Below are 19,669 nucleotides of genomic sequence, written 5' to 3' on the forward strand. Positions count from 1 at the left end.
CCTTCCTTCCTTCCTTCCTTCCTTCCTTCCTTCCTTCCTTCCTTCCTTCCTCTACCTCACCCTGCATTAATTAACCTTCCTCCTTCCTTCCTCCCACTTTTCCTCCCTCCCTCCCTCTCTCCCTCCCTTCCTTCATCAACCCCATCCTTTGCCTCTGAATATTCTTTCCTTCCTCTCTTCTTCCTGTCCCCTATCATGCCCTTCTCTTTTCTTCTCTTTTCTGCAGACCACCCTCCGTTTCCTCCTCCTTCTTCTTCTCCTCCTCCTCCTCTTCCTCCGGAGGGTCTCCCTCCTCCTGCCGGCATGACCTCCGAAACAGACGATGAGGCTCCCCTCAGTAAGTGACCGGAGAAGGCCTAGGCCTTGGCTTTGCGCTCAGGGGATCTGAGATTTTGACCGGCAGGCTCCCTCCATTGCGCCTGCCAAAAGCAGTGGCTGCTGGGGCCAGAAGCCAGGCTTTCTCCTTGGGGAAATAATGGGTGTCAAGGCATACAGTGCAAAAAAGAGGATTACAGGATGCCATGAAACCACCATGCTCCACAATGCTCTGGCTTTTTGCAAGGCCTGAGAAGGGACTCAGGTGGACTATGGCTTTCCTCCAAGCTGCGCATCCCAAAGCACTGGAGCATGGGAGGGCAGCTTGAGTTGAGAAGGGGGCATATTTTTGATTTCTGGACCATGTCTGGCAACATTCTTCTGAAAACCTGAAATTGGAAAATTTGGGGTGGGGGCACCCCCCCACACACACACACCAGTATAGCTTTGGTGAACTGGAGCCCAAAACAGGAGAACCTCTATTCCTAACTGGAAATGCATTTATGTGCTGCTTTCAAGCCTGGCTGCCTCTCCCCATTGGTGAAGTTGAAAGCTTTCATGGCCAGCATCCATAGGTTTTTTCGGGTTGTGTGGCCATGTTCTAGAAGAGTTTGTTCCTGGCGTTTTGCCGGCGTCTGGGGCTGGCATCTTCAGAGAAGATGCCATTGAGTTCTCCCCATTGGGTTTGGCACATTGGCCAGCTCCTTCACAAGAGCTGCACAACTTGGGAGCTGAGCCAAAGAGAGGGGCCAGTTTAACTCACCCGTCCCAAAACCCCTTCAGATGCACCACATGTTATGTGTGCATGCTTACAGTCCTCCTAATTCGATTCTAGCATCGGAAAGAGCAAAGAGCTCAGTCATTGCATTGTGGGTCAGGCTGGCGGGGCCGAAGGCGAGGCGGTGAGGTCCCCTCTTTGAATCCTGCGCACTCCTCCGTCCGGAGAGGGTGACTCAGCCGACGGGAAAAGAGTCCCGAGGGCTTCTGTTTTTGTGCTTATTGTTCTGTTTTGCGTGGCTCCGAGTAGTTTCCCAGCTCCCCTTTCGGAGCCAGAGAACAAGGGCTCCTTAAAAGGAGGCAAAGCAAACCAGGAGGAGAGGCTGAGGAAGAGGGGGAGGAAAGGAGCAGGTTTTTCACAGCTGGAGCAAAGAGGGGCTTCCAAGGAGAGGGAACACACCAGTTGCAGGCCTGGATGGAGTCCTTCTCCTCTGGCCAACTTCCCTCTACTTCTGTTCCTTCGCCACCAATTTCTTCCCTCTGTGACTTTTCGTCCCCATCACTGCTCCAAAGATTGCCTTTCGCCCTCAGGACTACAGCACACAGTATCCTCCCATCGTGGGGTGGGTTTGGGGAGTTGCAATCCTCTTCCCAACTCTGGCTGTCTCTTGGGGCGGCCATGACCTGGCTCAAGCACGCAGACTTACATGGCATGACATGCGAACAACCTAAATTGAGTCATTCCTCATTCCCATTGCTCCACATCTGGCACCCCAGATGTGCACTCCTCATGCCTCAACATCCCCTGGATTTTAGGTTGGGCTTTGCATGAACCGAGAGGACCAGGCTGACCACATTGCGCGGCCGACCATTGTGCAAACCCAACCCCCCACAAACACAAAACGGCTGAGCCTCCGAGTCTCCTTCCTTGCCCCTAAATGCAGATCCTTGTTGGAAAGAGGAGTGGCACTCCGCACATGGCCAGAGGAGGCATTTTCCTTGATGATTCAGTTCCCATGCCCAGAATTGAGGCTTCTGGCATGAAGCAGAATAAGGGCTTCTGGCACTTCAGGGCTACTATTAATCCCCAGACCTGGTTCACCCAGAAGCAGAGTTTGGAAGAAGTTCAGTATAGCCTTTTGGGGATTCTAGGAGCATGAGCATGGAGGGATTCGAACGTAGGACCCACCTCCCTGACATCCAAGATAAGTCTGGCTTTGAGGCCAGAGACCAGCCCTTCTCTGTCTTTTCCCCCCAGCTCTCAAGTCCTCCATAGAAAGAGCCGTTTGATCGGCGGCGTGGGGCGTAGCGCATTCTTTGGGGGTGACTGCAGGCAGGGAGAGGAGCCCTCCCATGTCCCAGGGGCATCGGTCATCTGGGAAGGAGGGCAGGGTCTGAATGGGCCATTGTGGGAGACAGAGAACAAGGGCCCTGTGTCCTGGCCTTGCCTCGGAGAAGGGTGGGCAGCACCTTGGCATCCTGGCATGCCATCCTTGGAAGAAAGAGACGAAGGGGTAGGGTTTGTCCCTTTAGCTCTGGGCATTTAGTGTGAGAAAGCAACTTTTCCAAAGTTCTGCTTAGCACCCAGATCCATGCTTTCCCAGCTCACTCCGCTTTCTCTTGCAGCCAGTGGCATTCCTTCCTTTCTCCCTTCGAACTGGCTCTAAGGGGGTCTCTGACGTCCACAAAGCTGGCACCTTTGTAAGGCCAAAAAGCCATTGTAAATATCAACATAAGCAAAATATGCAAGGTTACGAAGCCCTTCCTTCCACCTCCTGGTTATCTTTGCACCCAGGACACCTAACGCCAGGCATGGAGGGTGGTCAAGGTCCAGTTTGGAGGGTCCCTCCTGCAAAAGAAGCACCTGCAACACGGAAAAGCAAAAGAACCCACACTTGGCCAGTCCATTTGCAGCTGCGGCTGGCAGTTGCAGCTGGCCAGGAATGCTCCTGGCCTGGAGCCTGTGTGAAACCTGGGGGTGGGAAGCCAAAAAGTCAAATAAAATTAGACTGCAATAAAAAATGCAGGGCTGTTTGCATTTTGCACGCAGAGACAGCCTCTTTCCTGGGAATGGATGGCTTCAGGCATTGGCCTGGGAAGGAAGTCCAGCCGGGTCCCATGCATGCCTTTCCCCATCTAAGAACGAGGCGAAGGTGGCTGTGTTTGCAAATGCGCGTCGGAGGAAGAATGCCTCATTGAAGCAACTGCTGAGTGTTGCCCATTGAAGGGTGGGGTGACCGCCTTGGCGTCTTTGGCCCCTTTCAGAAAACACACACATACACAAAAAATCCCTTGGAAATCCTACACACACCTCTCCCTGTGCCAATGGTATGCATGGCATGCGTGGAAGAAACCAGCATGCGTTATTGACCAATATGCGTGGCGCATGGAGGAAATTAGCAAACGGCCAGAGATCTTGCATCACCTTTGAGACTCACTGCAAGAAAGACATTGGCAATGTGAGCTTTCAGAGACTTAAAGTCTACTTCCTCAGATGCACTCCACCAAATGCATCTGAAGAAGTAGACTTAAGTCTAGGAACGCTCATGCTGCCAACTTTCTTTCAGTTAGTCTTAAATGTGCTACAAGATCTCTCTACATATTGATTCTAGAGACTAACATGGCTACATCTTTGCATTACTGGCTGGAATCTGTCTGGTCACTGGTCAAGTAGAACCCACTGAATCTGATCCAATGAAAGTAGTTGTATAGCAAGTCACCAGGCAGGAAAATCCCATTGACTCAAGGGGCATATCTAGTCTGTGACTCAGTGATGCTTATCTGCTCTGGTTACCTTTGTTCCCAGGGTGAGAGAACCGCAGGATGAATGTGGCCCTCCTGGGACCCATAAATGACCCGTTAGGTTCCCCCAAATGGCCACGCACCCTTCCACATAACAACACCATTCCCCATCTTTTGCATTGATCCATCTTTCCCACCAATCTAAAAGGTGGAAATGGCTTTTTAAAAGACTTAGGACCTGAACAGAAAGGCCAAAATAAAGCTGCTTCGGGTCACTTTAAATGGTGCATGCATCCTATGTGTCTGGAAGCCGCGCCAAAGCCATGCTCCAATCCTAAGGACTGGAGCACAGCTTTGGCACGGTTTCTGGCCTCTTAAGATGCATGCGTCATTTAAACAGCATACCTCCAAAGTGACCCAAAGCAGTTTTATTTTGGCCTCTCTGTTCGGGCCCTTCGTACCAGCAGTAAGGACATATACCGAAAATAGCCCAATATTTCCCCCCTTCCTTTCTTTTTGGCTTTGACCCTGCTGACCGCCACCAAAATGTGGCCCTTGCAAAGTTATCCGAAGGCAAAGGTGGCCCTTAGGGGACTTCAGGAGGATCCTTACACTTGTCTTATTCCTTCCCAACTTAAAAATGGTTGCAATCCATCCCAACTCAGATCACGATTCTCCTCCTCCTCCTCCTCCTCCTCCTCTATGGGTCTGAGTAAGGAATGAGGGATGTAGTTTGTGCATTGTGTGGTCAGTGCAGAGGGGCCACCGGTCATTGTTGGCACTGATTTTCTTCTCCGTTGGCTTCCTTCCAGTCTACTTCCGGGCCTTGGTGAACTTCACAAAGTCCATCGACTACAGTCCGCGGCTGGACGACGTCAACTCCGAAGAGTTTCGGGATGTTTCCGAAGCGGTTGTGGACACGGTAAGAAGGAGAAGAAGAAGGGACCCTAAAATGGGAACAAAAGTCCAGCAAATGTTCTGAAACGTCAGCAGGTCCTTCTCTTTCACTGACCGGTCCTATTTTCGCCCCTTTTGCAGCTGGAGTCCGAATACTACAAAATCCCCGGCGAACAGGTGGTCAGCGTGGTCTTTATCAAGTGAGTCTGGGCATCGATTTTCATTCTGGCGGCATTTGGGATTCTTTACTTTTTGCAGACAAAAATGCAGACTGGGAGGAATGGGGCTCGGTGCATGTGTGCATAAGAAAGAGAGAACATAAGGAATCCCCATTTCCAAATTGCTGTGGCCTTTGCAATGTGGTGCGCAACATGTGGCGCCTCCAAGCAAGCCATGAAGACCTGCATTTTTCTTGCTGGAGATAAAGAGGGAAAGGAAGAGTAACCAGAGGCCAAAAAAAAGGGAAAGATTTGGGATGGGTTTCATCTACTTTTGGCTCCGATTGCCACCAAGATACAACCTTCGAGGGATGGTCTGCAACGGAATTTGGCAAGGAAAGAAAGGAACGGTTGCCCACCCCTGTTTTGCAAATGTTACCCTTTGCTTTCCTTAGGTGCCAATGGCTTGGGGCTTTTAAAGAGTGCCTCCCCAATCCTATATTTTAGGATTTTCTAGTAGTGTGGTCAATGGGTTGGGAATGGGGACAATTTCTCCATGCCTTAAGTAGAGCGTTCAACTCTCTCCCCCCCCCCAAATATATCTACTTTTTGGAGGGACCACACCTCCCAGGATCCCAGTGGCTGCACTGGGGGGATACTGGGATTTGTGTCCCACTAACCCCCCAAAATGTGAGCATTCCTGCACTTTGCACACATGGGATTTATTCCCTTCCGATACATGGTTGTGTGTGTGTCTGTATGGTCTGTGTCTGTTTGGGAACGGGGGAATACGCCTCCACGATTTGGGCTTATTCCTTACCTTTCCTTCTTTCCTTCCGTGCAGGGAAATCAACGGCTACGTTTTCGTGGAGCTGGACGTCGGCTCCGAAGGCAATGCGGACGAGGACCAGATCCGGGAGGTGCTCTTCTCCGTCATTGAAAGCGGCTCCATCGCTTCCTATGTCACATCCACAACTGGTTTCCAGTTCCGGAGACTGGGAACAGGTGAGCCTCTGCGGCTGGGCTATAAGAAACCAGTATATGTATATACATATATATATATATATGTGTGTGTGTGTGTGTGGTTGACAGTATAAGTGGCAATGGGGTTGTTGTCTGTTCGTTTCGGGGGTCCAATTTCCACGTTCCCCACTAACTCTCAGTTTACTTCCAGCCCAAACCCCTCCACCTCCAGTTTCGCCAGAGCCTCCAGGTGAGTAAGGAAGCATAAAGGTGCAAAGGAGAGATGCAAAGCAGGAACGGATTGTGGTTGTGTGTTTGTGTGTTTGCATGTTTCCAGCTTGAGGGCTTTAGTCATGGTTAAACCCCATGCCAGCGGGTTGAGCTGCCATACATACTCGACTATAAGTCAACCTCATGTATTAGTCGAAGGCACATTTTGGGATCAAAGTGATAGATTTATTTTGGGATCAAAGTGATAGATTTTTGATAGGACGCATGGATAAGGTGAGGGTAAAACCTAGGGGCATGTAACAAAGGATATAAAAGGATGGCACAAAGGAAGATAATGTAAAAGGCTTACCAAATTCCAGCATGCTAACCCCAAAGTCTAGATCACCAGTTCTCAACCTGTGGGTTGCAACCCCTTTGGGGTTCGAACGACCCTTTCACAGGGATCACCTAAGACCATCTGAAAACACGTATTCCCAATGGTCTTAGGAACCGAGACCAAAACTACTTTATGGTTGGGAGTCACCAGAACGTGAGGAACTGTATTAAAGGGTCACAGCATTAGGACGGTTGAGAGCCACTGGTCTAAATGAATGGGAGAATAGGGTCAGTTTTTGCAGGACAGATCACACTCTTATCTTTCACTGGTGGCTGGTCCCTTTATTAATACAAGTACCGCACTTACGTTGACCCTTGGCTAAGTCGACTCGGGTTGTTTGGGTGAATTTATTGGACTAAAATGTATAGACTTATACATGAGTATATGCAGTCGATGTCCCTTGTTGTGAGAGTCCTTTCTATTTCTATTCTATTCCATGAATCTAGTCACTGGGCAGAACCCAAGAAAGCTGGATTTGAGGGACCCACTTTCCAAGAACCAAGATTCTGGGAAATTGGTGCCTGCCGCCAAAAAAGTTGTGTTGTGCGGAGGTGTTATCCTCCCAGCAACTGTCCTTGCATACACACCCACGCACATATGCACAAACACACACTCGCACAACTCCACACCAGGTGCCTCCTTGACTTCGCTCAGCCCTGGAATCCGGAGCGGAAGAAGGAGAAACCAGAGCTCCCAGGCTCAGGTTTCACCATTTGCAGAGAGGCCTCTGGATATCTCCGCCGTTGCAGAGATTTATTGCAAGGAGATTTCAAAGTCCAGGCATCCCTCAGTGTTTTGAAAATGGGGCAAAAGACATTTCCTTGGGGGGTGTTGGAAGGGGTGTTTTGAGTCCGCTGGCTGGGGATTCTGGGAACTGCAGTCCAAAGACAAGAATTTCTTACACTTGTGTTGAAGTGAGGCTTTCTATTCCCTGGCTGCTGCTGCCACAATGCAGAATTGATGCAGCTTGATGGATGCTGGCTGGGGAATTCTGGGAACTGCAGTCCAAAATAAAATGAGGAGGACTTGTCCTAGTTCTGGACTAACTGGGAAGATGCTCCTTGCTTTGTTTGGCTGGCCTTTGCAAAAGCTAACTGTGTGCTGTGTGGGTCTGGTGTGGGTTTCTTTGTATGTGTATGTTCCTAACAAAGGTGTGCAAATGGGCCCTGCCTTTTTTCAGCCATTAGCATTAGGCCATTAGTGTTGGGAAGCATGCAAGGGTCACAAGGTTTGGCACAGCATTCAAAGCCTTCTCCATTAGTTTGGTGCTAAAGGGGCTGCTTTGCTTAAAGAAGAATCCAGCTTTATTCATTTGCAGCACTCTTGACCTGCTTTAAAACTGGCTCCAGAGGCTAGGATGCTAACCAAGGGATCCATGTTGCAGGAAAAGGGATCACATCTAAACATTAGGGAGAACTTCCAGATCTAATATGCTATGACTTATAAATAGGAAACCAGAATCTCAACAGAATAACCGTCCATGGTTTGGGGGTTTGGAGCACATAAGAGATATTCCTCCCAAACATTAGGGAGAACATATTAATAATAATAATAAAATAATAATAAAATTTTATTTATATGCCGCCCTTCCTACGATCAGGGCGGCTCACAACAAGTTAAAAACAATCAACAATAATAAACAGTATAAAACACAGTTAAAACCAGGCAACAATAAAAAGCCCCATAGCCCAGCCTCTTGGCCACGAAAGAGGAGGGAGGCCCACAGGATATTTATTCGGGGAATGCCTGCTGGAATAGGAAGGTTTTGAGATCCTTCCTAAATTGGGCCAGGGTAGTGGACGAGCGGAGCTCAGTGGGCAGCGCGTTCCAAAGGGCTGGGGCAGCTATGGAAAACGTCTTCCGAGTCGTGGAGACTAACCTGGCCCCAGGCACCTTCAGTAGCTGCTGCCCAGATGTTCTGAGGGTGCGAGGCGGAATGTACGGGGAGAGGCGGTCCTTTAGGTATCCTGGGCCCAAGCCATTTAGGGCTTTATAGGTGATTACCAACACCTTATATTGGGCTCGGAAGCGAATGGGCAGCCAATGGAGATCTTTTAAAACCGGTGTTATGTGGGTGGTCCTGGGGGCACCAGTGACCAGCCGGGCTGCCATGTTCTGCACCAATTGTAGCTTCCGAGTTTGGTATAAGGGTTGCCCCATGTAGAGTACATTACAGAAATCCAGTCTCGAAGTTACCAGAGCATGTACAACAGTTTCTAGGTCCCTCCGGTCCAGGTATGGGCGCAGCTGGCAAATCAGCTGAAGCTGGTAACAGGTGCTCTTGACCGTCGCATTCACCTGAGCAGTCAGGTGAAGCGACGAGTCAAGAAGCACGCCCAGACTGCGCACGGAGTCCTTCACAGGGAGCGTGACCCCGTTCAGGACAGGTGGAATCACCGCCATACCTGGACCAGGAGAACCTATCACTAGTACCTCCGTTTTCTCTGGATTCAATTTGAGTCGGTTTTCCCTCATCCAGCCCATTACTGACTCTAGACAGGTCATGAGAGGAGAGACGCCATCCTCAGTCACTGCATCAGTCGGAGACATAGAGAAGATAATTTGGGTGTCATCAGCGTACTGATAAACCCGCGCCCCATGTCTCCGGATGATCTCTCCCAGCGGTTTCATGTAAATGTTAAATAGCATGGGAGACAGAATGGCCCCTTGAGGGACCCCAGTTTTAAGGGCCCGCTCATCGGAGCGCACGTCTCCCAGCTGCACCATCTGGGACCTCCTGGAGAGGTAGGACCGGAACCACTGGAGCGCAGTGCCCCCGATTCCCACCTCTGCCAGGCGCCCCAGAAGGATACCATGGTCTATGGTATCGAAAGCCGCTGAGATGTCCAAGAGCACCAACAGGGACACGCTTCCCCTGTCGATGCCCAGACGGAGATCATCGACCAGGGCGACCATGGCCGTCTCAACCCCGTAACCCGCCCGGAAGCCAGTTTGAAATGGGTCCAGATAATCCGTTTCATCCAAGACCACCTGATATATTGGCTGTAGGAGCTGTTCAACCGTTGAACGGACTGCTTTGGAGGGCAGAGGACACTCCGTCTTTGGAGGCCTTCAAACAGAGGTTGCATGGACCACTTTTAGGAGTGCTTTGGTTGCATATTATGGCTCCTGCCTTCGACAAGATTCTGTAACATACAAATGTGAAACTAGATTTCCAACGGGAGAACAATCCATGGCAGCAGTAAACAAGCCGGCTCCATCTTTGACATGGCATCCTTTCAGAGATTCAAAGATAGCCATCATGTTTAGATTTTAAGATTATTAGTGCCATGCTGTCAAATATCCACCAGATGACAGCATTTTATCACATTTACACTAATGCTACTTCCAAGATGCCAAGCACTGATACCTTTATGCGTTGCTCTCCTGTTTAATAATAATAACAATAATAATAATGAAAAGGCATCACAGAACGTGGGTGGAGGAGGTCTGTGCCACACAAAGAGGGAGCGAAAGAGACCCTTGCGCCCCACGCTGTGGCCCTGATCCTGAACTCATGTTTCATTATTATTATTTATTTCAGTGCCCCCGGAAGTGCGCGCCTGCACCTTCGAGGAGTTCTTGTGCCGCAGCAGGGAATGCATACCCAGGGAGTTCCTCTGCGACCGGCGGCCGGACTGCCGCGACATGTCGGATGAACTGGACTGCGGTGAGCAAAGATGATGGTCCTGGTGGAGGACGGAGGGTGGGTTGGGGGTCCCCAAAAGAGGCTGGGCCTCACTCCAGCCCCTCTTTGTGCTCCTGCCCATAGGTGAGCCAACTGCGCCCGAGTGCGCTGAAGACGAGTTCACTTGCGACAGCGGGGAATGTGTCCTTAAACTATACCGCTGTGATGGACACGCCGATTGCGGGGATGCCTCCGACGAAGACGGCTGCGGTGAGCAACTAGAGAGGGCAGTTTACAATATGCGTAAGCTAATTGCTCCCCGACAATCTGGGTTCTTAGGATGCAAGTCTGAGCCAATCTTGAGCCCCTCGGCTGGTTTTGAACTCGCAACCTTGTGGTATGTGAGTGAACGGCTGCGGCACAGGCATTTAACCCCTGCGCCACCAATTATACCATTCAGATTTAAAACAAAAACAAAGCAGCATCCATGTTATGCGAAGGCCTGGAGGCATAAAAACGTCTTTACCTGCCATCGCTGGGGCAGTTTGTTGGGGGCTATTGGCTAATATGAAGTCGAAGGCTTTCATGGTCGGCATCCATAGCTTTTTGTGGGGTTTTCGGACTACTGTGTGGCCATGTTCTGGAAGAGTTTATTCCTGACGTTTCGCCAGCCTCTGTGGCTTTGCCATCTTCAGAGAAACTGGCTAATAGACTGTAAAGGCTTAGAGAGTGCTGAGTCCATTGATATAGAATGTAAATGCTATAATGCTATTGGAGACTGCGGACAACTTCAGCAAAATGGCTCCAGCGTCTGGCAGTTGCATGCGTTCATGCTGCCATTCTCCCTCTCATCTTCTCTCTGTGTTTCCTTGCCAAAGATCTCACAACGCCTCCGCCTCCCACCTCCTCGCTGCGCCCGATGACCACCCGCATCCCTGCCACTACTTTGTCCCCGGTGACCACCCGCCGAGCGCCGGTCACTTCCCCGCCTCGGGTGGGCGCCGCCAAGCCCTCGCTGCCCTCGGAGCTGCGCCCATGCCGGAAAGACGAGGCCGTCTGCTCCAACAAGCAGTGCATCCCCCGCGAATACGTCTGTGATGGAGAGAGGGATTGCCGCGACGGCAGCGACGAACTGAACTGCGGTGAGTCTGGAGACCCCAAAGGCCGCAAAACACAAGCCTCGGCAACCATGTAAAGTGACATATATTATTATTTTAGGGTAAAAAAGAAATTATTTGCAAGAGGTGGTCCTTCCCTTTGTCTAAACTGAGGCTGCTTTTCTTCCTTGGGGAAAAGGGGAGCCTTGCAGGGAAAAGAAACGAAGGACGCCGCATCCAGGGTGCTTTTGGAGAGACATTGCCGCTTAATTAATTAATTAATTAATGTCCTTCTGTTGTTCTCGATAGGGACACCCAGCCCCTGCGAACCCAATGAGTTCAAGTGCCAAAATGGCCACTGCGCCCTCAAACTCTGGCGCTGTGACGGCGACTACGACTGCATGGACGGCTCCGACGAACTCAATTGCCGTAAGTGTTGGGAACGGGTTTTATGTATGTATGAAAATGAATATATGTATATATGTATAAAATGTTAAACCAGACAAAACCAATCTCCGCAAGACAAGCAAAAGCAGATTCAGGTCTTAACATAACTATTTTAACACAGATTACTTATGATTTCCTAGCAAACCAACTCATTCATTCCAACAAGGTGACTCCCTGTCACTTCAGAATTTCATTTCCATTTCACTCTTCAATAATATATTTGGTCATTCACCAAACTATTTTTTATCGCCTTCTGGTATTTTCACCTGGATTGCAACCCAGGGCCATGACCACTACTCCTCACTACCTGTTGTTGCAATGTGGCAAAACAAACCAGATGATAATAAGAGTCCTGTAGTGCAGGAGAGCAAGGAGGGAGATGTATAGGATGTGTAAAGCAATGGGGGGACTGCACCAGGACACTATGCACCAAGGAGTTAGTTGTTGCGTCTAATGCCGTCCTTTCTTCCTCGCAGCCACAAAGGGTCCTGGGGACACCTGCGGCCCCGGTCAGTTTGTCTGTGTGTCCACCCGCAACTGCATCCCGGCCAGCTATCAGTGCGACGAAGAAGCCGATTGTCCGGATCGCTCCGACGAAATCGGATGCAGTGAGTGGCAAGGGGAAATGGCGCGGCGTCTGTGTGTGCACATTTGTGTGTATTTGCGTACATAGCGATCAAACAAACAAAAAAGAATGTGAGAGAAAGAATTTTGGACATGGAGGCTCAAAAAGATATAGCCACCCCTTAGTAAGGTGGGCAACCTAAAATGGTTGAGCCGCTACAAACAGACCTTTCAAATAGCCAACTACTTACAATTGCAAATGCCAAAACATCTTGGGGAGGCATTTACTCAAGCTAGATTTCATCAGCTTGATATTATGATAAGATATGGGAGATTTAATGGCATCTCTTATAATTAGCGAACCTGTATTTGTGGAGAGCACGAAACTGAGGATTTATGCAGATGTATCCCAGGTACACATGTATTTCTTCTGCTGAAATATGCATTTTGATACACGATGCATTTTGATATACAAATGCCACGTATTCATCAGGCAGAGGTATAGAAATGTACTTGCTATTGCTATTGCTAAAACATCAGCCATATATATATATTGCAACTAGAGTTTGTATTTGGAGAGCCTGGGACGTGCCAGGGACTGAAATCGGAAAGTTTTGCCGTCAAAATATGTACCCTGCCACAGAGCTGGGTGCCCTTACCAAAGGCATAATATACTGTGAAGTCAAAGACTTTCATGGCCGGCATCCATACTTTTCTGTGGGTTTTTTGGGCTATGTAGCCATGTTCCAGAAGAGTTTATTCCTGACATTTTTCAGTGTCTGTGGCTGGCATCTTCACCATGGCAGAGAGTTGCAGAGTTGTACCATGCGCCAAGGCAATGCCTGTTCCTTCCTCCTGCTGCCCCTCAGTCCTTAGGTTTTGTCTTTTGGGATGGGAAGAAAGAAAGGGAGGATTCATTCCTCTTCTTCTCCTTCTGTTCCTCATTCTTCTTCCTCTCTTCCAGTCCCGCCACAGGTCATCACTCCCCCGGAAGAGTTCATCCAGGCCTCCCCTGGAGACACGGTGCGCTTCACCTGCGTGGCGGTCGGCGTGCCCACGCCCATCATCACCTGGAGGCTCAACTGGGGACATATCCCCAGCAGCCGCAGGTAGGGCAGCCAGACACCTGGCCCCATCATCCCCGTCTCGCTCTGCAGCCACTGACCCCTCTAACCTCCCTTTGTCCATCCACAGGGTGTCCATCTCCAGCAAGGACGGTCGAGGGACCCTGGTCATCCAGGACGTCAAAGAGGCTGACCAGGGAGCCTACACCTGTGAGGCCATCAACGCCCGCGGCATGGTCTTTGGCATCCCTGACGGTGTGCTGAGCCTTGCGCCTGGACGAGGTGAGATGGATGGAAATATTTTTATTGATCTTGTATCTGTATATACATACAACATTTACTGACATTCACAAACGTTACACATAATCTTACACAAGCATTGGCACCATCAGGGATGCCAAAGACCATCCCGTGGTGTGTCAATGTTTGTGTAAGGCTATGTGTAACCTTTGGCATCCCTGATGGTGCGTTGAGCATCATACCTAGCCGAGGTAATCTGGACAAGATAGGAAGATAGGAATATCTTTATTGATCCTATATCTGTATATGCGTATAACGTTTACGGACGTTCACAGACCTTTATGAAAACAATGCTTTCGTTTCCCAACTTGCTCTTCTTTACCCGCATCCCAATTCCTCTTCTCAACCCAGGGCCTTGCCCAGAAGGGCACTTCCACATCGAAAGCACAGGTCAATGCCAGCCTTGCTTCTGCTTTGGGGTCACCAAGTCGTGCCGCAGCACCAGCCGACACCGGAACCAGATCCGCTTGCGTTTCGACACACCGGACGATTTCAAAGGTAAGATGTCTACGGAAATCAGGGTATGGAGGATTCACGCACCAAAGTCAACATTGTTTTTTGGTGAACAACGTCTCGGGGTAACTGTGTTGGCCATAGAGCAAATCCAATAACATTCAATGATACCGTTATTAGACTGACCAAAATGCACAATTACATGCTGCAAGCTTTCAAAGCCACACTGGCTTCTTCTTCATCAGGCAAACAGGAGAAAGAAATGGAAGATATTAGTCCCAGTCCTGTATTTTGCTGTTTCTGGTCTTAGTCTGGATGGTAGGGAGGGCTACCCGCAGGCTGACCCCTCCGCCTTTTTTGGCTGAGCGGTCACTGGGAGATTCTCAAAGCCAAGGAAATGTCATGTCCATTTGCAACTCAAAGAAGATGTTTCCTAGGAATCCAGCATGTCTCCTTCCTTTGTAATTACTTATCTGATTTATTTCAAGATAGTTTAGTTGATCAAATGATGATCAAGAAAGAGAGTCCTTCCTCTGTCTTTAAAAGCTGGAAAAAGGGATCCCGTGATTTTGGGTCTCAATATCTGAACTCCTTCCGTCTTCTGCAGGGGTCAATGTGACGATGCCTTCACAACCTGGAACACCTCCACTTTCCTCGACGCAACTCCAGATCGATCCAAACTTGCAGGAGTTCCAGCTGGTTGACCTTTCGCGCCGCTTCCTGGCGCACGATTCCTTCTGGACACTTCCAGGGCAGTTTTTGGGGAACAAGGTGAGCGATGGGTTCTGGGACAAACAGAGGGTCCATAGGGAGAAACCAGGAGTCCATGGAGTGGTCAGGACCGGCTTGGATCATTGCCTCTCTGGGATCAGACCCTTATCTCTCTCCATCCCCAAAGACCCACCTTGCCTTTGGGATTTTGGGCACCAGCAGACATTTCATTCTTCTTCTTAATATTATTATTGATGACTATATTCTGCCAGAGTGTTGGCTTAAGTGTTGGGCTACGACTCTGGAGACCAAGAACGTAGAGAGATCTTTGAGATTCACTGAAAGGAATTGGCAGCATGAGCTTTCCTAGACTAAAGTCTGCTTCCTCAGATGCATTTTATGGAGTGAAAGCCAAGGACAGACATATATATGCATCCTCCAGCATTTCAGGGGAAGGTGGTGCATCTCCACAAAACTGTCTGTTTCTTTGATTTTAAAAAATGTATGATTCCACTGTTATGATTTGCATGGTCACCCTGTTATTATCTTAGAAATGTTATGGCTTACAAGCTGGTATCTCTTTTCTCTTCTTCGGTTGCAGGTGGACTCCTACGGCGGCTACCTCCAGTTCAAGGTGCGCTATGGCTTGGCGCGCGGCCCGTCCGATGCAGTCCAGAGGCCCAGCGTCGTCATTGTGGGGAATGGGCAGAAGCTGACCTACCGGGCACAAGTGCCCACCCAGCCCTCTGTGGTCAACCAGCGGCAGGTCCAGTTCACCGAGGTCAGTGAGACTGTGGCCACTGTCTGTGTATGTGCGCATGACGCAACAAAAGTTGCATTGAAAAAGAAATGCAACAGCAGAGAATGGCATTTATAAAACAATGTGTTCTAGCTTTTCTTTTAAAATGGCTATTTGACAGCAACTGGAAGACATCCATAAAAGGCAGCTTGCCATATAAAAGAAACAGCTTCCATTTAAAAAAAACACACAATCACAATAATTATACTGTTTGAAATGCTTTTTGAGATGCCAATGGGAACACTTTTAAGCTTTCGGACGAATAACAAGTCCTAAGGGTGTTGTTGTTGGTTTATTTTTTAACCTAAAAGGAATGAAAAGTATTGAGCAGCATCGAAATACAGCCAGAACTCCTTTTAAGGGGGTTCTCTGTTGCTCCTTTTGCAGCAGCGTCTTCTCCATGTCCTTCTGGTCTCCCCTTTTTCCAGGAGAATTGGGAGACGGAGTCTGGGTCCCCCGTGAGCCGCGAAGAGCTGCTGGTCACTTTGCAGAAGCTGGAGGCCATCATGATCCAGACCGTCTACGACAACCGCATGGCCAGCGTGGGGCTGAGCGACATTGTCATGGACACCACTGCCACCGAGGTCACCGGCCTGGGAGTGGCCCAAGGAGTCGAGGAGTGCAGGTGAGGATGGCTGGTGGTCATTTGCGGAGTGGCCAGGGCCTCTGGATGGTCTCTAGGAAAGCTCTTGGAGGAAGAGGTCAGCTCCTGATGGTGCTTTGCATCGGAGCTTGGAGAAGCCCATGGCGGAAGAGTTCACTTGTTGATGGTGCTTTGCATTGGAGAAGCTTGTGAAGGAAGGGCTCAGCTCTTGATGGTGCTTTGTGTCAAAGCTTGGAGAAGCTACTTCCTTTGGATCTCAGCTCATCCTGAGTTGTGCTCCAAAGGAAAAAGTAACTTTTCTTCTATGTGGCAATGCTGGGGCATGGAAACCCCATTACCAAGTGGCCTTAAGCTTGAGGAAAGCGGGACAAAACCTCCTCTGAATAAATCTCGGAGAGCCAGCCTGGTTTAGCAGTCTGAGTATAAGGAGTTTATCACATCGGGGCTAATGTCGGCATTAAAGAGAGATTAAAGTGCATTTAAAGCATCCCGCAAGTAATCGTGCGGATGGTTATCACACATTGTTGCGCAAATAAAGTGATGTCAGAACTGCATTGTCGATGAAATCCTGAAAGTAAAAAGATGTGCACGAATGTTTCTTTGTGACCACTTTAACGGCGGGTTTTGTGCAATGTTGTTTGAAATCATTTTGCATAAACGATTTCCTGGGAATTTCTGATCTCCTTCGTGTGATAAACTCCTAAGACTAGGACTCTTGGAAACTAGGGTTCGAATTCTTGCTCAGCCCTGGAAACTCACACTTTAGTGCGTTTGGGCAACTCAGACTATCTCATCCTCAGAGGATGGACTTGGTAGCCAACCCTCCTGAAGAAATCTTGCCAAGAAGGCCACCCTAAGGCATGCAACAACAACAACTATTTTAAACCATTTTGCAATTGGCAGGTGTCCCATTGGCTACTCTGGCCTTTCGTGCGAGAGCTGTGCCCCTCAATTCAAGCGTGTGCCCGGTGGTCCGTACTTGGGCACCTGCTCCGGCTGCAGCTGCCATGGGCACTCCAGCTCCTGCGACCCGTTTTCCGGATACTGTCTGGTAAGATGTGCAAAAATGGGTGGGGAGGGATGTGGGAGGACATGGGGAGGGTCCCCAGGACTTTGGGGGCAGAGCTTGGACTCAGCATGTTAAGAAATAACACAGGTAGTATAGTGTAAAGAGTACATTGGGGAGAAGTGGGTAGACCACTGTTCCTCACCCATCTTTTCGGTTCCTCTCCTTCCATCCCTTTCCAGAACTGCCAACACAACACTGAGGGACCCCAGTGCGACAAATGCAAGCCGGGTTTCTTTGGGGACGCCACCAAAGGGACCCCCACATCATGCCTCCCTTGCCCCTGTCCTTACACAGAGCCCCCTCGCAGGTGAGTGACCTGGATATTGGGGGGAGCCTTTGGTATTTATATGGGGACAGTTGTTTTGACCCCTCTGTTGTTGTGCCATGGGTCAGATGGTGCCTACCCTAGTGCATGGGGAAGTTACTTTTCCCCCCTGGTAGTTGGCACCCCCTGAGAAGTACTGTATATACTCATATATAAGTCTAGAAATTTAGGTCATAAAGGTGACCCCAAAAACCTGAGTCAACTTATCTGTGGGTCAATGTAAGCACTGTCTCTGTCTTAAGTGTAAGCACAAAGGGCATATAGTTGCTGGAGAACATGTGACAATTGAGTGATTATTTGAACCTGGGTCTCCCCCACAACTATCCATAGTTGAGCAGCCACCGCTGATAAGAACCTGCCCCTTGCCTTGAGCTTGGCCCTCGTAGCCGAAAAAACGCCACAGAGCTTGCTTTCCCCACAACTTGTGGGGTGCGCAATGCGCATGCAGATCGTGACTGAGCAAACGCTGAGGCTCTCTTGCTTCCAGGTTTTCCAGCACCTGCTTCTTGGACACAGACGGACAAGCGACTTGCGACGCCTGTGCGCCGGGATACACAGGACGCCGATGTGAGAGGTAAGTTGGCGACCCTCTGTATCCTGGACTTTTAAGACAACTCTCTAAGGACAAATCTCCCTATATTCCTGACTGGCCCCTAACTGGACGGAAATTTCTAACTTACTGTCTTGTTCTTTATGGCCCCTCTCCAGATGCGCTCCTGGCTACGAAGGCAACCCCATCCAGCCTGGCAGCAAGTGCATGCCAACCGGTGAGAAAAACCATTGAGGACACATCAGCCATTCTGGAAAAAAACATGGTCCCGCTCCAGAGTCACTTCCTTGGCGGCCAAATCAGGCAGATTTGCAATCCCCTTTGGGTTTTTTTTATTTATTTTTAAATAATTTTTATTAAACATTTCAAAACACAGCATAATCCAAGATGTCAATGCTTCTTTGGGTCTTGTGCAGGAACATGGAGCATGCCACCTTCTTCTGGAACATGCCACCATCTTGTTATGATTATGTGTCTCAGCTGTTCTCTTTCACAGTCCAAAATTTGACCCAGATCTCTCTCCTCCAGATACTGCATTGGTTGTTTTACCCAAGTTTTACCCCAAAACCATCTCCCAACTATCTCTTCTTCCTGACCTAGGGCAACAGATTATCCGATGCGATGAGCGAGGCAGCAGCGAAGCTTCAGATGGCGCATGTCGGTGCAAGGTGAGCTAAACAAGCACTTGGAAGCCCCAGGAAAGTTCCCTTTAATTTATACTATATTATTTCATTTTGCATCTGCCTTGGCCCCCCTTCTGACGTATCCTCTTTGCCTTTCCTTCCCACCAGCCCAACGTCATGGGACGACTCTGTGACGAATGCGCAACGGGGTCCTTCCACCTCAGCCACAGAAACCCAGATGGCTGCCTCCGCTGCTTCTGCATGGGCGTCTCGCGCCAGTGCGCCAGCTCTTCGTGGAACAGAGACCAGGTCCGTATTCTATTCACTTGCGTGATTCACTCTCGTCCCTCCACATTTGCGGCTTTGACTTTTGCAGGTTTTGTTATTCACGGATTTTATTAATATGATAACCGCCCTTTCTTTGGTCCCAGGTGCGAGTGGCATACGAAGATGCCGAGAGGGCCCAGTTTGGCCTCTCCAACGCCGTTGGCACCCGGACTTCCAGCGAGGGCATCCGCTTCACGGGGCCATCTGAGTTCGCTTTCTCCTCCTTCCACACGTTGCCAAGGGATGTCTATTTCTGGGTGCTTCCGGAGCGTTTCAGGGGAGATAAGGTGATGCCTTCAATTGTCTTGTGGTCATAATGTAAAATCTCTTCAACAGAGAAATACAAAAGCATCCCCATTGACAGATGGCCATCCAGCCTCTGTTTAAAGATTAGAATAGCCCAGCCTTGGATAAATTCTGGAAACATGCAAAGCCTGTTTGCAAAGGGATGCCTCTGACAAACGTCCACCTCTGTGTCCTTTTTCAGGTGACCTCCTACGGCGGAGAGCTGCGCTACACCGTCACCCACGACGTCTTCCCCGGCGCCCCTCTGCTGCGCAACCAGCCTGACGTTTTGCTGCAAGGGAATGGCATTTTCCTGGAACACAGGGTTGAAACGGTCCCTTTGCCTGGGGTGCCCACCGCCTTCGCAGTGCCTTTCCGGGAGGTGAGTCTGCTCACAGAGCTTGGAAAAGCCCCTTGAAAGAAG

The 19,669-nt window shown here is 49.6% G+C and overlaps 1 protein-coding gene across 1 annotated transcript in view; it reads left to right on the forward strand.

The window, feature by feature from the left end:
• Positions 1 to 19,669, forward strand: part of HSPG2 (heparan sulfate proteoglycan 2) — an 88,042-nt gene that overhangs the window by 27,663 nt on the left and 40,710 nt on the right. The window contains 23 exon segments of the mRNA XM_042477854.1: positions 227 to 337; positions 4,587 to 4,696; positions 4,813 to 4,871; positions 5,674 to 5,834; positions 9,944 to 10,069; positions 10,172 to 10,297; positions 10,906 to 11,169; positions 11,434 to 11,553; positions 12,048 to 12,179; positions 13,100 to 13,244; positions 13,330 to 13,481; positions 13,851 to 13,997; positions 14,560 to 14,723; positions 15,265 to 15,444; positions 15,891 to 16,087; positions 16,970 to 17,117; positions 17,315 to 17,442; positions 17,948 to 18,034; positions 18,169 to 18,227; positions 18,611 to 18,678; positions 18,802 to 18,942; positions 19,065 to 19,247; positions 19,448 to 19,627. Coding sequence (XP_042333788.1) covers positions 227 to 337; positions 4,587 to 4,696; positions 4,813 to 4,871; positions 5,674 to 5,834; positions 9,944 to 10,069; positions 10,172 to 10,297; positions 10,906 to 11,169; positions 11,434 to 11,553; positions 12,048 to 12,179; positions 13,100 to 13,244; positions 13,330 to 13,481; positions 13,851 to 13,997; positions 14,560 to 14,723; positions 15,265 to 15,444; positions 15,891 to 16,087; positions 16,970 to 17,117; positions 17,315 to 17,442; positions 17,948 to 18,034; positions 18,169 to 18,227; positions 18,611 to 18,678; positions 18,802 to 18,942; positions 19,065 to 19,247; positions 19,448 to 19,627 — 3,188 coding nt within the window.

The sequence above is a fragment of the Sceloporus undulatus genome, chromosome 7, assembly GCF_019175285.1.
Source record: "Sceloporus undulatus isolate JIND9_A2432 ecotype Alabama chromosome 7, SceUnd_v1.1, whole genome shotgun sequence".
Lineage (NCBI taxonomy): Eukaryota > Metazoa > Chordata > Lepidosauria > Squamata > Phrynosomatidae > Sceloporus > Sceloporus undulatus.